Source organism: Protopterus annectens, chromosome 5.part1 (assembly GCF_019279795.1).
Source record: "Protopterus annectens isolate FY-2018-M chromosome 5.part1, PAN1.0, whole genome shotgun sequence".
Lineage (NCBI taxonomy): Eukaryota > Metazoa > Chordata > Ceratodontiformes > Protopteridae > Protopterus > Protopterus annectens.
The window spans coordinates 392,057,446-392,071,794 of record NC_056736.1 but is presented as its reverse complement, the minus strand read 5'-3'; the positions used below and the strand labels follow the sequence as shown (position 1 = coordinate 392,071,794).

Sequence of the window (14,349 nt, the reverse complement as noted above, 5' to 3'; positions counted from 1 at the left end):
TCAGAGGTGCTGCAAAGCCATCTTTTCTGGAAGTCAAAATGATGTGAGATAAGTAGAATTGAGGGTCAGCCAGAAAAAAGACAGATGTCAGATGAGAAAAATAGTGGGGTGCTCCAAGTCAAAGAAGTTCAGTGTAACAAGTGGTACAAGCTTTCATAGAGCTCTAGATATTAACATTAGGTTATCGTGTTCATCACATAGTAGGGCCTACAGCATGGCAGAACAGGGCACCATGAAGAAAACAAGTTGGCATGCTCCAAGCAATGAAAACCAAGATGTGGCAATATGACCATAATCCTACAGACTCAAGGCATGGACATAACACTTGCTATGCAGCACAAAAACAGCTATGACAGTACTCCACAGGCATCGAATGCCTGTGTGCATGTAGACAAACAAGATGCAGGTATAAAGTGCCTTCAAAAAAATCACACTCTCAGGCCTACTACTGCCAAAATTAATTACATGGCATGTCTATGCTATGTACACAGTGCCATGAAGGCTGCATATGAGACACTTTGTCCAGTATGCGTTATGCAGTTCCTGACGTTTTGTACTGCACTGACTTCATTATACATTCCTCAGTAACAGCCATAACAGGCATCTCATTATGCCTCACAGCACATTATACCAATGTGGTAAAGTACCATATCACATCATTGCTAGCTATAGATCCCCCACCATGAACCAGGATAAGCACGCTGTCTACCTAGATTTAGTGGAATCCCTCACCATACAGCCCAACACCTTAGCCATGGGAAATTTCAACTATCCTTCCATAGACTGGGAGAAAATACACAAGCAAAAACATGCTCATCCTGAGGTTCCTGGACTTTGTCAACACAAATGCTCTGGAACTGATAGTCGGCACCCCCACTAGAGGCTCTAATGTTCTGGACATAGTACTCACCAATGTGGGGGGGGGGGTCACTGTACTTTCCCATGCGTGATGCCCTCCCTGCTTAGGTCAGACCACAAATCAGTCTCATTTAAAGTAACAACTGGAACAGACACCCTCACAGGAACAAAAATTATAAAAACTTTACCAAAGCTAATTACAGTCTACTAAACGAAGGTATAAAAAGTTTCATACCAACTGCAAATCGCAGACATCAATAACCACTATGCAGAAGCGTATAAAATGCTCTGTACAAACAGTTAGGTACAGCAGAGTTTATGGAGTCACTTGACTGGATCAAGAGTTCCCTCCTTAGTCAAAGCAAGAAAATCAGAAATCTTGTAAAGTCTTCTAAAGCAGATTATGAAACCAAAATCACATCCCTAGCCAAGGATAATCATAAGGCATTCTTTACGTCCAAAGTCTAAAAGGGAATGCCCAGCTATGTGCCAAACTGGTTGCAGATGGGATTACTCATACTACACCAGAATTTATCACCAACCTGCTAGCCAGCATATTCTGCACAAACTTCATCCCCCTATTCCCACTTATCATATCCCACAGTATACCTGATACCAACCCTCTGCCTATTATCTCTAGAGAACAGGTCATCTCTGCACTTGCTAAGGCCAAAAACACGACCTCAATGGGACCAGAAAACATACCAGGTTGTTTACAAAACACTCTAAAGCAAGACCTAGCAGACCCACTTGGCAATCTCTTTAATCATAGCTTGAAACTGGCTTCATTAAGGGTAGATCATGCTTATTAAACCTGGTAGACTTCTTTGTGAATGACACCAAAGCCATGGACGAAGGTAAGGCAGTGCACACAGGCCATCTTGAGCTTGCTAAGGCTTTCAACACAATCCCCCACTCTGGCATCATTAAGAAACTTACTCAGCTGGGGATTAACCCTTATGTTACTAGATGGGTAACAAACTGGCTCACTGCCAGAACACACACTGTCAAAATTGGTGAAGTCACCTCCACCAGTAGACCCGTCACCAGTGGTGTACCACAGAGGTCTGTGCTAGGCCCCTTACTGTTTGGCATCTATTTCTCAGAAGTCCAGACCAAAGTAGATGGCCTCTTGCTCATCAAGTTCACCGAAGATTGCAAATTGGATGCAATCATTGAGCCCCCCCCCCCCAATGATGTCAACATATTACAAAAAGGGCGAACAGAAACAAATGATTGGTGCCAAGCCATGGTCTAAAACTAAATGCAAATAGATGCATTATTTTTCCCTTTGGCAAAATGTAATTCCCTACAAATTACAATATTAACAGCACCCCTGAATTCCAACCCAGTGGTGAGAGACTTGGGAACACAGGTTGAATGCAATCTGAACTTTGACCACCAAGTTTCCACAGTGGTAGGGAAAGCCTTCTACACAGTGCACCTGATAAACATGGGTACAGCATCCAGGTCAGTGGATGTTACAACTCCACTGTACTTGACCATCAGACCACTAACCGAGTATACTGCACCCTTCTCCATGCATCTCACCAGACACCTGCAGCAGCTGGAGAGACTTCAGAGGTTTCTCACCAAGAAAATACAGAGACTCCAAACCATGATCTATGTAGACAGGCTGAAAGCCCTGTCACTTTTCTCTGTACCTTATAGGCTGCTGAGAGGCGAGTTGTGCCTGGCCTATACAGCAATCTCTGGCCCTAGCCTAATGGAAATGCTGCACATCCGCAAGTCAAATGGCGCAAGTGTCATTCACTCTAGGGATCTTAACAGAGCCTGCAACATTAACAAAACATGCTGGAGAGACAGATATGTTTCTTAGACACTGCTGCATCTCCGAAATAGATTTCCTATTAACATAAACCTCACTGACTCTATTCAAACGCAACTAGACAATTGGATAGGAGACTGCAAATTCACCCCTGGGGTGGCACCAATGTCCCTCATAGACAGGGGTAGCCACTGGTGATCACAGACCCCCTCTGTTCATAAATCTGTTCTGCGAACTACCCAAAAACAAATAATGAGAATACTTGGGATAAACATGACTATGCTTGTAAGGGCTCTAGGGCCGATGAGGCTATGTGCTACAAACACAACACTCTGCTATACTGTGTGTACTGCAGACCACTTCTAACAGCTGCAGCTCCTTTCTAATAGCCATTTGCCGAAGTCTCAGTGGAGGGCTTTGAAATGCATATGTGGCCAACATGGACTGTGCCGATGTGATGTGAATGTACAACATTACAGAGTCATTTGCGGACCTCAGTACTTCTTCTGTATGCCCCACAATGACTTAGCCTTCCATCAGTGTTTCTGTGGGCTTCTGTATATTTAGGGTGGCATGTACAAGACTTGTTACTCAGGTGTCACTTTCAGCTTCTGATCTTTACTGCATCCTGGTAACTGTCATCAGGTTAGTAAAACATTTCATTGTGAAGTGCAGCACACTAGTTAACAGCTGATGAGGAAAAGGCCTGTGGATTGCTTACAATCACATTAGTGACAGCTCCCTGTCTGCACACATTCTACAAACAACAGCCTTGACTGGTGGCCAGCATCAAATCCCTTCTGCAACCTTCCAGTTCTAGTTTTTTTTTTGAATTACACAAAAGCTTTTGTGATCTTTCTCCTCTGCACTAGCAGTAAACATGAAATAATACGTCTACAAGTCTTACCAATAGCTCTCGCTTTGTCAAGCACCATACAGAGCTACATTTCAAGGACAGTGCATATCAGAATTAAAGGAAAGCATGGCATCAAAATTCAAAAATAGAAGCAGGTCAAGTGGTTCACTTCCTGCCGGTTTCAAAATGATAACCCCAGGGGACGTTGCGGAGAGTCAATACTAGATACATCTCCTAGTTTGAAATCTGTATCCTAGTTAAACTTGCAGTGTGAGGTGTTGGCACCTTCTTAAGGTGAAAACTGAAGGTATTCACAATAAACCAGGTAAGCAAAAATACTGGAGGTGTGCATTCAAAGGCTCCAGGACCCAAACTACAAGTTTTTGTAACCCTTAACATGTCTTCACCCCAGAATAGACAATAGATTTTGCAGCACGCTACTAAACCAGTGAAGTAAAGTCATGGTCACAGAATATGACATTAGGAGTTAATAGGACTGAAACCCACATCATTATTTAAGGAAGCCATATACCACAATAATTATGCTGTTAGGCTGCAGAACTGAACTACTACTCTAACAGAAAATGGGTTCAGAGCTCAGTATGTGGCAATCAAGAAATCTGCTAATGAGTCACCAAAACGCATAAAATAAAAGTCACTATCCTACCTAAAGGTGTAGATATGAGGTAAAGCATGTAATCAGTGCTACTGAGACAACTAAAAATATACTGCTTCAGGTTTAGGGAGGAGAATTAATTTTATTTTGAATTTGCTAACCAAAGTTCTCAGCAGAAAATGTTCAGGTTTAACCCAGGATACACAAAAAAAACAAAAATGACAAGATGTCAAAGCAAGGAAATGACACACCACAATAAGTGTATAAAATAATAAAAGTAATATAAATTAAATGCAAATTTAGCAAATCAGTACAACTTATAGGTAGGAAAAAAATAATCAAATCTTTCTTTAACTACAAACATTTAAGAAGTAACACATAGCAATGCTCAAATTAATTTATAATTTCATACCCCCTCCAGCCTTTTTGACATAAATTTAGTATTGTTTCACACCAGAAACCGTCAGTCCTCCTTCTTTCGGCTTTTCGCCATAGCGGATCACCTGTCTGCTCATGATTGGCAGTAGAGTTTTACGGTGATGAGTTGCCAGCCCGGCATCCAACCTTTCACAGAAGGCAGATAAATGAATGCACTCATGCCTAGGGCCAATTTAGAGTGTCTAATCCACCTACAGCATGTCTTTGGAGGAAACCCATGTGACCACAGGGAGGACATGCAGACTCCGCACAGAAGTCATGCCATCCGAGGCTCAAACCGAAGAACCTCTTGCTGTGAGGTGACAAAGCTAACCGCTGCACCACCATGGCCGCCCACCTACATAAATACCAGAGTCTCTTCTTCCAGATATTATGGAAAATGCCCTAACCACACTGTAAAGCTAGAAATGTCCCCTACATTTGCCCCAAAAATTCACCCATTGCTTAATTAATACTGCCAGACATGCCCTCTCTGAATCCCTCCTAAAAATTTTCAGCTTAAGCATAGCTACAGGATATCTTCCCATGGCAAGGGAAAACAGCATTCATTGTGCCAATCCATTAAGTGAGCCCTGCCTCATACCATGGAAACGGGAGACCTATCAGCTTAACAAACGTAATTTACAAAGCCATAGAATGTATTATATCTGATTTCATAAGCTCTAGACCTGTCACAGTATGACTTTGTAAAAGGGAGATCATGTCTACTTAATTTAGTAAACTTCTTCAAGAAGCTCTCTAAAGTTCATACCCCAAGTGGACTCCAAAGTATTTTTCCTCATGTAGACGGCAAATGTTGGAGGTGTGAAGGGGAAGAAAGAGGTAATTATGAACATATTCTCTGGAAGTCTAATGGGTTGGCAGACTTTAGATTCCCTGCACACTGCTCTGTCAGAGATACTGGGCGAGTAAATTGGCGGAACTATGGAAATTATTTTTTTGAGCTATGACACAGAATGGGAACTTCCTAGACATAGTAAGGCCTTGCTGAGTCTAATTATGGTGTATGCCAAAAAAGCAATTACTAGAAAATAGAAATCAAAGTCTAAACCAATTGTACTAGAAGTAGTGGATATAGTAACATAGATAAAACAACTGAACTGGGATATTTACAAAAGGGTAGGAGCAAATCACATATAAAAATTGGGAACTGTGGGATCAATACAAGCAGAGGAGGAACAAGGTTTAAAAGAAGGTAGGGTCTGAATGAGCTAATATCGGACTGACAATAACTGGTTAGATTATAATTGATGTATAATGTTTGCAACTAAAATAATGTCAAAATGGTTTGTTTTCATTTATATGAATGTATGATTACCTATGTCATATGTGATAATTTAATAAAACGGTTTCTTGTTTAAAAAAAAATGGTCTCTAAAGCTGTTGATAGTGGTCATGCAGTTTACATTGCAAACCTGGATATGACCAAGGCCTTAGACACAATTCCTATTCTAGAATTGTACACACACTTGAAGGCCTAAATCTGAATCCATATGTTATAAGACGGAAATCTAACTGGCTAACAGATGAAATCCATGTAATTAAAGTAACAGATTCCACCTCAAAAAGCAAAAATAACTAGTAGCACTCCTCAGGGCTCAGTACTGGGACTCCTGCTTAGCATCTACTTCTCCCACCTTCAAACCATTTAGGACAAGATGCTAATTAAATTTACCAATGAAGGCAAGCTGGGTGTTGTTGTTTACTCAGCGTCCAACAGTGTGTTACTACATCAAGGGCTATACTATACAAATCAGTGGTGTATTAGAAATTAATTTAAATGAAAAGAAATTAGCATTATTACTTCTGGTAAACAAATCTCAATGGTTGCTTATAACATGGACAGCACCCTACTTTAGAATAACAAATTCATGAAAGGTCTTGGTACCTTTGTAGAAAGCTCCCTAGCCTTTGACCACGACATAGCAAAAAAGTCAGGAAATCCCTTTACCCAGTCAATTAATAATTAAAGTAACCAAAAACAAACTTCACTCGGCTGTTGTCAAATAAATCCAATTAAAATTTAACAGGAATATGGAACAGCCCTTCCTTTATTAGATCAACCACTCAGTTTAGTGCTTTTGTCTGTTCAAGGCATCTTCAGAACTTTCTCAGAATTAATAACTAAAGGTATTTCATTCAGGTCCAAAAGAAGTTATTGCTTCTACATACTCTGCCATGGTTAGACCAATTATAGAAAATAAAGCCCCTTTTAATAGGCATGCATCCAAACGCATCAAAACAGCTAGCGAGACCACTGCTCATGCTCAAGAAATACTGCTTGGAGGGAATGCCTTCTGTGGAAGTGAAGGGATGTCCTCCAGATTGCATGCTGTTCCCCAGTACCTAGTCAATTATGCGGAGCTAGGGACAAGAGAAAATAAAAAAATAAAATGCAAACTGCACCTGATGGTTATTTAAATGATGGGTCATTCCGGTCAATCCTTACCCCAGTGAAGGGGAGCATATGGGCTAATTGGCTGAAAAAAGACTGATGAGCGACAGACAGAGGAACTAAAAAGCTGCAACACACGTTAGTGAATTTCTACTGTTGCCTGTATAACAACTTCATTAAAAAAACTTTTAAGGTCCAAGTCTTTTTCCATTTTGTATCAGGCATTTTTTTATGATTCTTCATGGACATTCCCATACAACTCTGAAGAGAGTTACAGTGGAGTTAGATTGCTCAGTTTTGCTCTTAGTGGTATGAACATAGTTCTTGGTTTTGTGAGACATTAAAACACTTAAGAATTTTCCGCTTTGAGCAACTAAGGCCGGACATATATTAGGTGCATCGAAGGGCAATAAATGATTTTATACTGAATCTAAAATGCTGACTTTTCCAGAAAGTTAGAACTACGTTACAAGACTGTTGGGAGATGTGCAAATTTGGTACCCATGCTTAGCTCATACAAACAGAGCCACTGATGATATACAATACAACCCCTTTGTCAAACACCAGTAACCATAAATTCAACATTTAGAAAGTCCCCAATATTCAGTAAATTCCAACACCACAACAACATTTTGTATGCTTTTAAATCAAAATGCAATAACATATTTGGGGATACATCCTGATCCACACGGAGGCAGAAACACAATTCACTTCTTCAGCAAATGTTTTTCTTAAACTTTCCCTCCCGACATTTGCTTAGAACTAGATCCTAAGTTTCGAACAAAGGAGAAAAAAAAAATGGCGATCATATTTTCTTTGAAACATAAGTATATTTTAATAAGTCAATACTCTACTTTAGACAATTAACCTTTGCCCATAAAATCCTTCATCAACCTGATAAAGTCCCCATTCTCCAAAATCTCATACAACCATATGCCACTTCTAGAGTCCTCCACTCCACTAAACAGACTACTCCTGGACACCACTATAATAGCATTGTATAAATACTGTATGCTCATGTTATGTCCATGTAAGTTGTTAATTTCTATTATGTTTATACTGATTCTATTTTGTAATGGAGCTTTTCTCCCCGGGCCTCCGCTGAAAAAGGACCTGTATCCAGTTGGACGTTCCTGGTAAACAAATGTAAAATAAAAAAAATACATAGAACTCTCCCCACTAGTTTTGTCGGTTAATAACAAACATTGTCTAAGATAGTTATTATAACAAAATGCTGACAAATTTGTGAAATTCTTCCAATTATTTCAGTGTCTTATGGTATTTAGACACTTGTACAGTTGATTTAAGTGGGACCCAAGTCATGGAGTTGACCACCTTAAATCAATCAATCTTGTCCCTGCATGCTCATTTGTCAAACATGATGCTTTTGCAAAAAACAAGCTTTACACTACACCTAATTAACAAAAATGGAAATTTTGACACGAGAAAAAGAAAGAACACAATTAAAAAAGCAACAAGCTGATTTGGTACTATAATTGTATTTGCTGATATTAAATTCTATAAAAAACTCATAAAAATAATCACCTCAAATACTCGCACAGTTTTAAGATGAGACGTATAAACACATGCTGAAATCAAGACCATTTTACATCCAAAGTAAGACACTCAAGTACTGTGCATCAACTTGAGACAAATTCATACGGGGGAAATACTAGTAAGTCAACATCATCTTTAACAGAAAAGTTATCCCATCCTGACACAGACAGTTTCATATAACACTGTGGATATACAAACGTGTGGCAGTTGGCTTAGAGGATTAAGGAGCTGTTACAAGTCCAGTTTCTTGTGGTCCAGTGGCGAAAAGTTTGACCCCCACCCCAGGTTCAGAGCAAGTAACTCAAAACAGACAGGGGCTAAGTCTAAAAAAAGACCACGCAGATCAGTGCTCTACCCCGGAAAACAAATACATAAAACATAATTCTGTACAACACTTTCCGCAGTACATCAGCAAATAAACATATTAATTCCACATAGCCTCTCAATACTGCATTTTAGGGGTCAGCTTAATTTGCATGCGTAATATGATAGGCATAAATCCTATGTAAACTTTCTAACACATAAATCATGTGATCTTTAGAAAGCCGCAGAAAACACACGAGGAGAACACAAAGCACTAATGATGCTTAAAATGACTCCTGAAAATAGATGGTTTGCAAATGCCTTCGTGCACACACCTACTAACTTTACTCAGAGCAAAGGAGAGCTGACATGCCTAAAAATACTGTCTTACATTCTGGAAAGCCTGCACGATTTCGACATATTTAAACACCAATACAATCTTTGAATGTATATTATACACTCATCAGTTCCGTGTGAGCTGACATTTTGTAATAACATAAAGTTTAATGTTATCTAAAATCAGAGTGACTTTATTGACATTTGTAGATGGAGTGATTCGTTTGTGATGGCTCTTAAAAAGTTAACGCACATTTATCATGTTTATCTGCCTATTCAGGAAGCGAACCCTGGATATATATTCTTTCAGCTGATGCATTAGTAAAGGTTTAGCTCACTCACCTGGTGAAGTGTGTCGGAGGGCAGTTGAGAAGCCTTAAACAAGTCCCCAACTTTACTAATAGCTGCTACTTTGCCTACGGAGCCTCCTTCAGTAGTCACCTGGCACCAGGAGAAGAAGTCTGCATATCTTCTCTGTTCCTCCTCACTGAGGGGCATTAGCCCGGTCAGCAGAGCCGGTGTCACAGCCCCCGTCTGCTCCATGGGGGCACAAGAGAGAACTAACTCTGAGTAACCCACAACATGCAGTGAATAATTACTACAACAATCCGAATGACACACGTACTAATGCAATTGTTGCACTGAAAGCCCTGGGCTACTTTTCCCGCTGTGTTGTGCTTCTCAAACGCCGCTGTAATGTACGTCTTCAGCCAATGTCTCTTCCAGCTGACTGACTGCTTGCTGCAGTACGTTGCCTGTATCACTATTAAAACTTTAGTTGCACTAAAGCAGCTATTCCGCAGTTATTGTACCACATGGAAACCAGGAGAGGCGCCATTTTACCAGGCTATAACATTAAGCAGCCTCTACTGACGTCAAACTAAGAAAAACTCTTACTTGACCACATATTTTCTAACGCATACTAAACTGCAAAGTTATTAGGCAGCAGCATATACTGTACATTCACGGTGTGGCTGGTCTCAATTCATCTTTAAGCTTAAACTTTTGTGCTGGTGCTGCGGAGGATGTTAAATAATTTATTTTCAGCAGCATTTACTAAACTGATCGCATCGGACACTGTTACCGTGAAAACAAGATCGTCCGGTCTGCTATGTAGTTTGTAAGGCTGGAGAGAGACAGAGAGCTGATGTTTGTGATAAAGACGAATGGTTTGCATTGTACTTGTTTTTCCTTCTGCTTTGCAGGTAACTCCAGTAAAAAAGCAATAAAAAACTTGCATGGAAAAGGTAGCACTTTTTTTTGGGAAGGGGGGAGCATTTGCAGCAGACAGGTCAACAGGGCTGCACCTGTTCAGGTGGCTTAAACTAGGGAGTTTCTAGTTCTCCTTGTTGGATTGTAAAGGTGCAGATACAACCTAATCAGCAGTTTATGCTTTTCACAACCCTCTTTGTTTTATGCCATCAGTTTTTGTGCTGTCTCCCTGGTGTTGCCAGACTGTGACATAGTACATTACTGATCTTATGTCTCAGTCCCAGATGACCCTAGTATAATTAGTAGCTTACTGGAATCCTTGTCAGGGTAGGGTGGGAATGAGCAGTTTACACTGGCTTGTCTTCTTTGCAGGAAAGATATGGTAGTTCTGGTCATCTGATTACTCCTGACAAATAGAAGCTTGTATAATTGCAACAGCAGCAAGATTGGGGGACATAGGGTTGGTGAGCTCAAGCCGGTCATAGTAGCTTTTATGGGATGTATATGGAAGCACACATATGCTAGGGGAAGCACAGGATACGTTTGTCGTAGTTTGGCTACCCACATCAGCCACCAAACAGTAAAGTTAACGCTACTTTATCTATTCAAATGAACTCACAACACTAAACATTATAAGTTAAAATGAAGAAAAGGCTAGTGGAGTATGAGACCTCTCAAGAAAAGCTGTTTCAAAAAATAGAAGACACGGTGTGCAGAGAAAACCTAAGATTTTCTGATGTACCAGAAAAACTGGAAGGAACAGACTCTATTAATTTTATGAAAGCATAAAAAGGTAACTGGACTGGTATTCTACAGCAGGATTTGTTAATTGAAAGGGCACATTGAGTGTATGCTCCAAACCTGCTCATGAGAAATTAGCCAAGACCTGTATTAGTAAAGATGCACTCATTTCAGGAGAAAGAGTTGATCCTGACAAAATTGTGGCAGTAGGGGGATGTATTAAAAATTGGAGGCAGGCAAGTGTTTGTGGAAATGGATTATTCACTCTTTTTGAGTAGATTGTAATCAGCGGTATTTTAAACATGGTGGTAGTTTTTTTTTCAGTGACTGATTTACGTATTAAAGATATTAAACTGAACAAGTATTTTTTTTTTTTTTTTACATTGTAAGAAATATAGGATTTAGAGCATGATAAGAGAAGGAAGGCTGGATAAAAGTAAGTTCAATGTTAATATGCTGTGATCTTCAGCTGCTGGGGTTTGATGGGGTTTTAAAGTGAATCGATCATATTACACATATAATTAAGATATTTTGTCTTATTTTTACAAGGATGAATATCCAGATTAATGGCATTAGATTGAGGTATAAACAAGTGTTTTTTTTTTGTTAGCAAATAGGTTTGATAAATGAGACAAAATGATGAAAGCTGTGACAAATGCTAAGTTTCATACATCCTGTTACAGCTTGTTTTTTTTTCTTTTTCATCAGCAAATGCTCAGTGGGATTCAAGTAGTCTGCAGCTGAAGGCAGTTGTGCATTCTATTCTGAGTGAAATTGCAAAGATTCATTACTGACTACGGTTACATGAAGACAATCCATGAGCATATACAAACAATTAATCCTGAAAGCTCTAAGCACTCTTTGTTGAAGGAAATGTACAATTTAAAGGTACAATGGCAAGCAGTTCATTGAAAAATACACTTTGAAATTATGGGAACTGAATAAGAGAGAGCAGCCTCCCTAGATCCTTAATAATTTACTGCATATAATAGAACAGTATACAATTTAGTTTCATTTAAAGATAGCCAGTGCACTTTTTCTTAGGGCTAAAAGTTATTGTTTCTCAAGGCATAGAAGCTGATTTTTTTTAAATCTGGGAGTGGAATAGAGATAAGAAAATAACAGATGGCAATCAGAGTAAGTGGGAACACAGGCTTTAGGTAGCATGGCTGACACTGTAGTGCTTCAGAGTCTGTTTAACAGTAACACAGGATGCTCTACATTGCACAACAGAACAGCACTGGAAGATCTCCATTATACATTAGAATATACAAAAATGCTAAGGAAAGGAACAGTGTGTTTTAAAGTTTAAATACCACTAACCTAAATGGAATGAATTATGTTATGCATTGAAAAAATGATTTATGAGACCTAAAATAGTCTTCAGGCTATAACTGACTTATTTATTTCTAAGCCATCATGTGCCTTGTGCTGCTTATGTTGCTGGACAGTTTGGATGAACTGTTTATATTAAATATTTAAACATAATAATTGTCCCTCACTATCGTGTTGTGAATGTACTCAGACTACCAGCTTGCTAATTATTTTGCCAGGACCCCAACATAATTTTAATTTAAATTTGACTGTCTTTTGTCTAATGCTTTTAGTTATTACTTGGACATATTGTTGTTAGTTACCTCTTACTGTTAATTTCATAAGTTTTGTAAATGTTTTGTGTTTGTAACTTTAAACTGTGGAGCTTTTTTCCCTTAGCCTTCAGTGAAAATAGGATGTTGCTCATTTGGACTATCCTGTTAAATGAATGTAAATAAATATGTATTAAGTTCATTAGTTGGATTTTATCTGGGGACTAGATGCATCTTTGCTTGTTGGACTCATTATAATACATTGCATTGGTTTGTTTATTTTTAGAAAGGAGATAAAATTGTATTTATTAAAATATATGGGAAAATAATAGGGGACTCTTTCTGTTTGAAACTGGCCAGTTCAATTGCTCTCAGAACATCATCATTGGAAAGCCCCCAACATCTTCTAATGGTAGTGAGACTTGGAGAACACTAAAAATGTGAGTGCTGTATTTCTTTTTTCCATTTCTCTGAGTTTGTACAGTCTGGGAGTACATGTAGATAGTTTATATAGAAATGCTATATCTAAAGAAATCCCAATCCCCCCACACTAAATGCTCCAGAGACCTCAACCTCATTACCACAATCAACAGAACATGCTAGAGAGACCGGTTCATAACACAGAGACTGCCTATGCTATGGAATAAACTTCCCATACATGTCAAGCAGAGCACCTCACTGACCCTCTTCAAGAGAAATCTTGATGAGTGTCTGATGGCATGATGACAGGGTAATCCTATGGGCTAGGCTTGTAAAGGCTCCAGGGCCATTAGCCTAGTACACACCTATTAACCTATATATAGTTTAAAGATGTGAGGGATTGTTCTTTCAACAGGGGATGCAAAAATGTTTTTGTGCTTTAAAACTTTGGAAATATTGCTGTTTTGAGTAGCAACTTACAAAATAATAATAATATTTAAATATTTTGTTTTAATGTAATTATTATTGCATTTTCAGACCTATTATATAAACATTAAACTGATACTGGACAGGAAAGAAAATATTTATGCAAATTATTAAGCACCCTTTTCAGAAAATATGAATAATATTTTATAGAAAATCTGGAAAAAATTATTCATGCCATATTTCTGATATAGGAGTTAAATTTTACAGCAAATAGAAAACAGCAAACATTTCCCGCTTCATCAACTATACCTGCTTTTTCATAAAAAGACAGAGGCAGGAACAATCAGTTGTCATAAAAAGCAGATGTTCAAGTGAAACTGTTTTGGAGGTAGTCTTTCCAAAAACATTTGACATTTGAACACTGTGATGGTAATACGTCTCCGTATGTACATTGATATGCTTGCAAAAACATATAGCTTATTAACCATTTATACATTTGAATATCATTAAGCCTTGATCTCCATGGGAGACATCACTCCTGTATGAATCAATCATTCGCTACAGGCCTTGAGTGTGAAATACACAGATCACGTCTTTGGAATACTATAGGTGTATAGCTGCTGTGCATGGGCACCAATGACAACAGCTTGTGGTGCTGACCTGTTATTGCTCATGCAATATGTTCACTACCTGTCAGTGCATGTTACTGCAGAGCTGCTGCTATCCATACACATGTAGTTACTGTATCTGTGTATCCATATATGCTATACTGTGTCTGTGTGTATATATGTGTTAAATGTGTTTTGGATGATTGCA

At 38.8% G+C, this 14,349-nt stretch overlaps 1 protein-coding gene across 3 annotated transcripts in view; it reads right to left on the bottom strand.

Moving 5' to 3' along the window:
* The window catches only part of REPS2 (RALBP1 associated Eps domain containing 2), a 2,057,440-nt gene extending 2,047,417 nt beyond the window's left edge, over nt 1-10,023 (bottom strand). Inside the window, exon 1 of one of the 3 annotated variants that reach the window (XM_044073054.1) lies at nt 9,491-10,023. In XM_044073054.1, the coding sequence (XP_043928989.1) occupies nt 9,491-9,691 (201 nt within the window). In that variant the 5' untranslated portion in view covers nt 9,692-10,023. The remainder of the gene's footprint in view (nt 1-9,490) is intronic. The other 2 variants (XM_044073053.1, XM_044073052.1) reach the window with 2 other exon arrangements.
* Between the last annotated feature and the right edge of the window lie 4,326 nt (nt 10,024-14,349).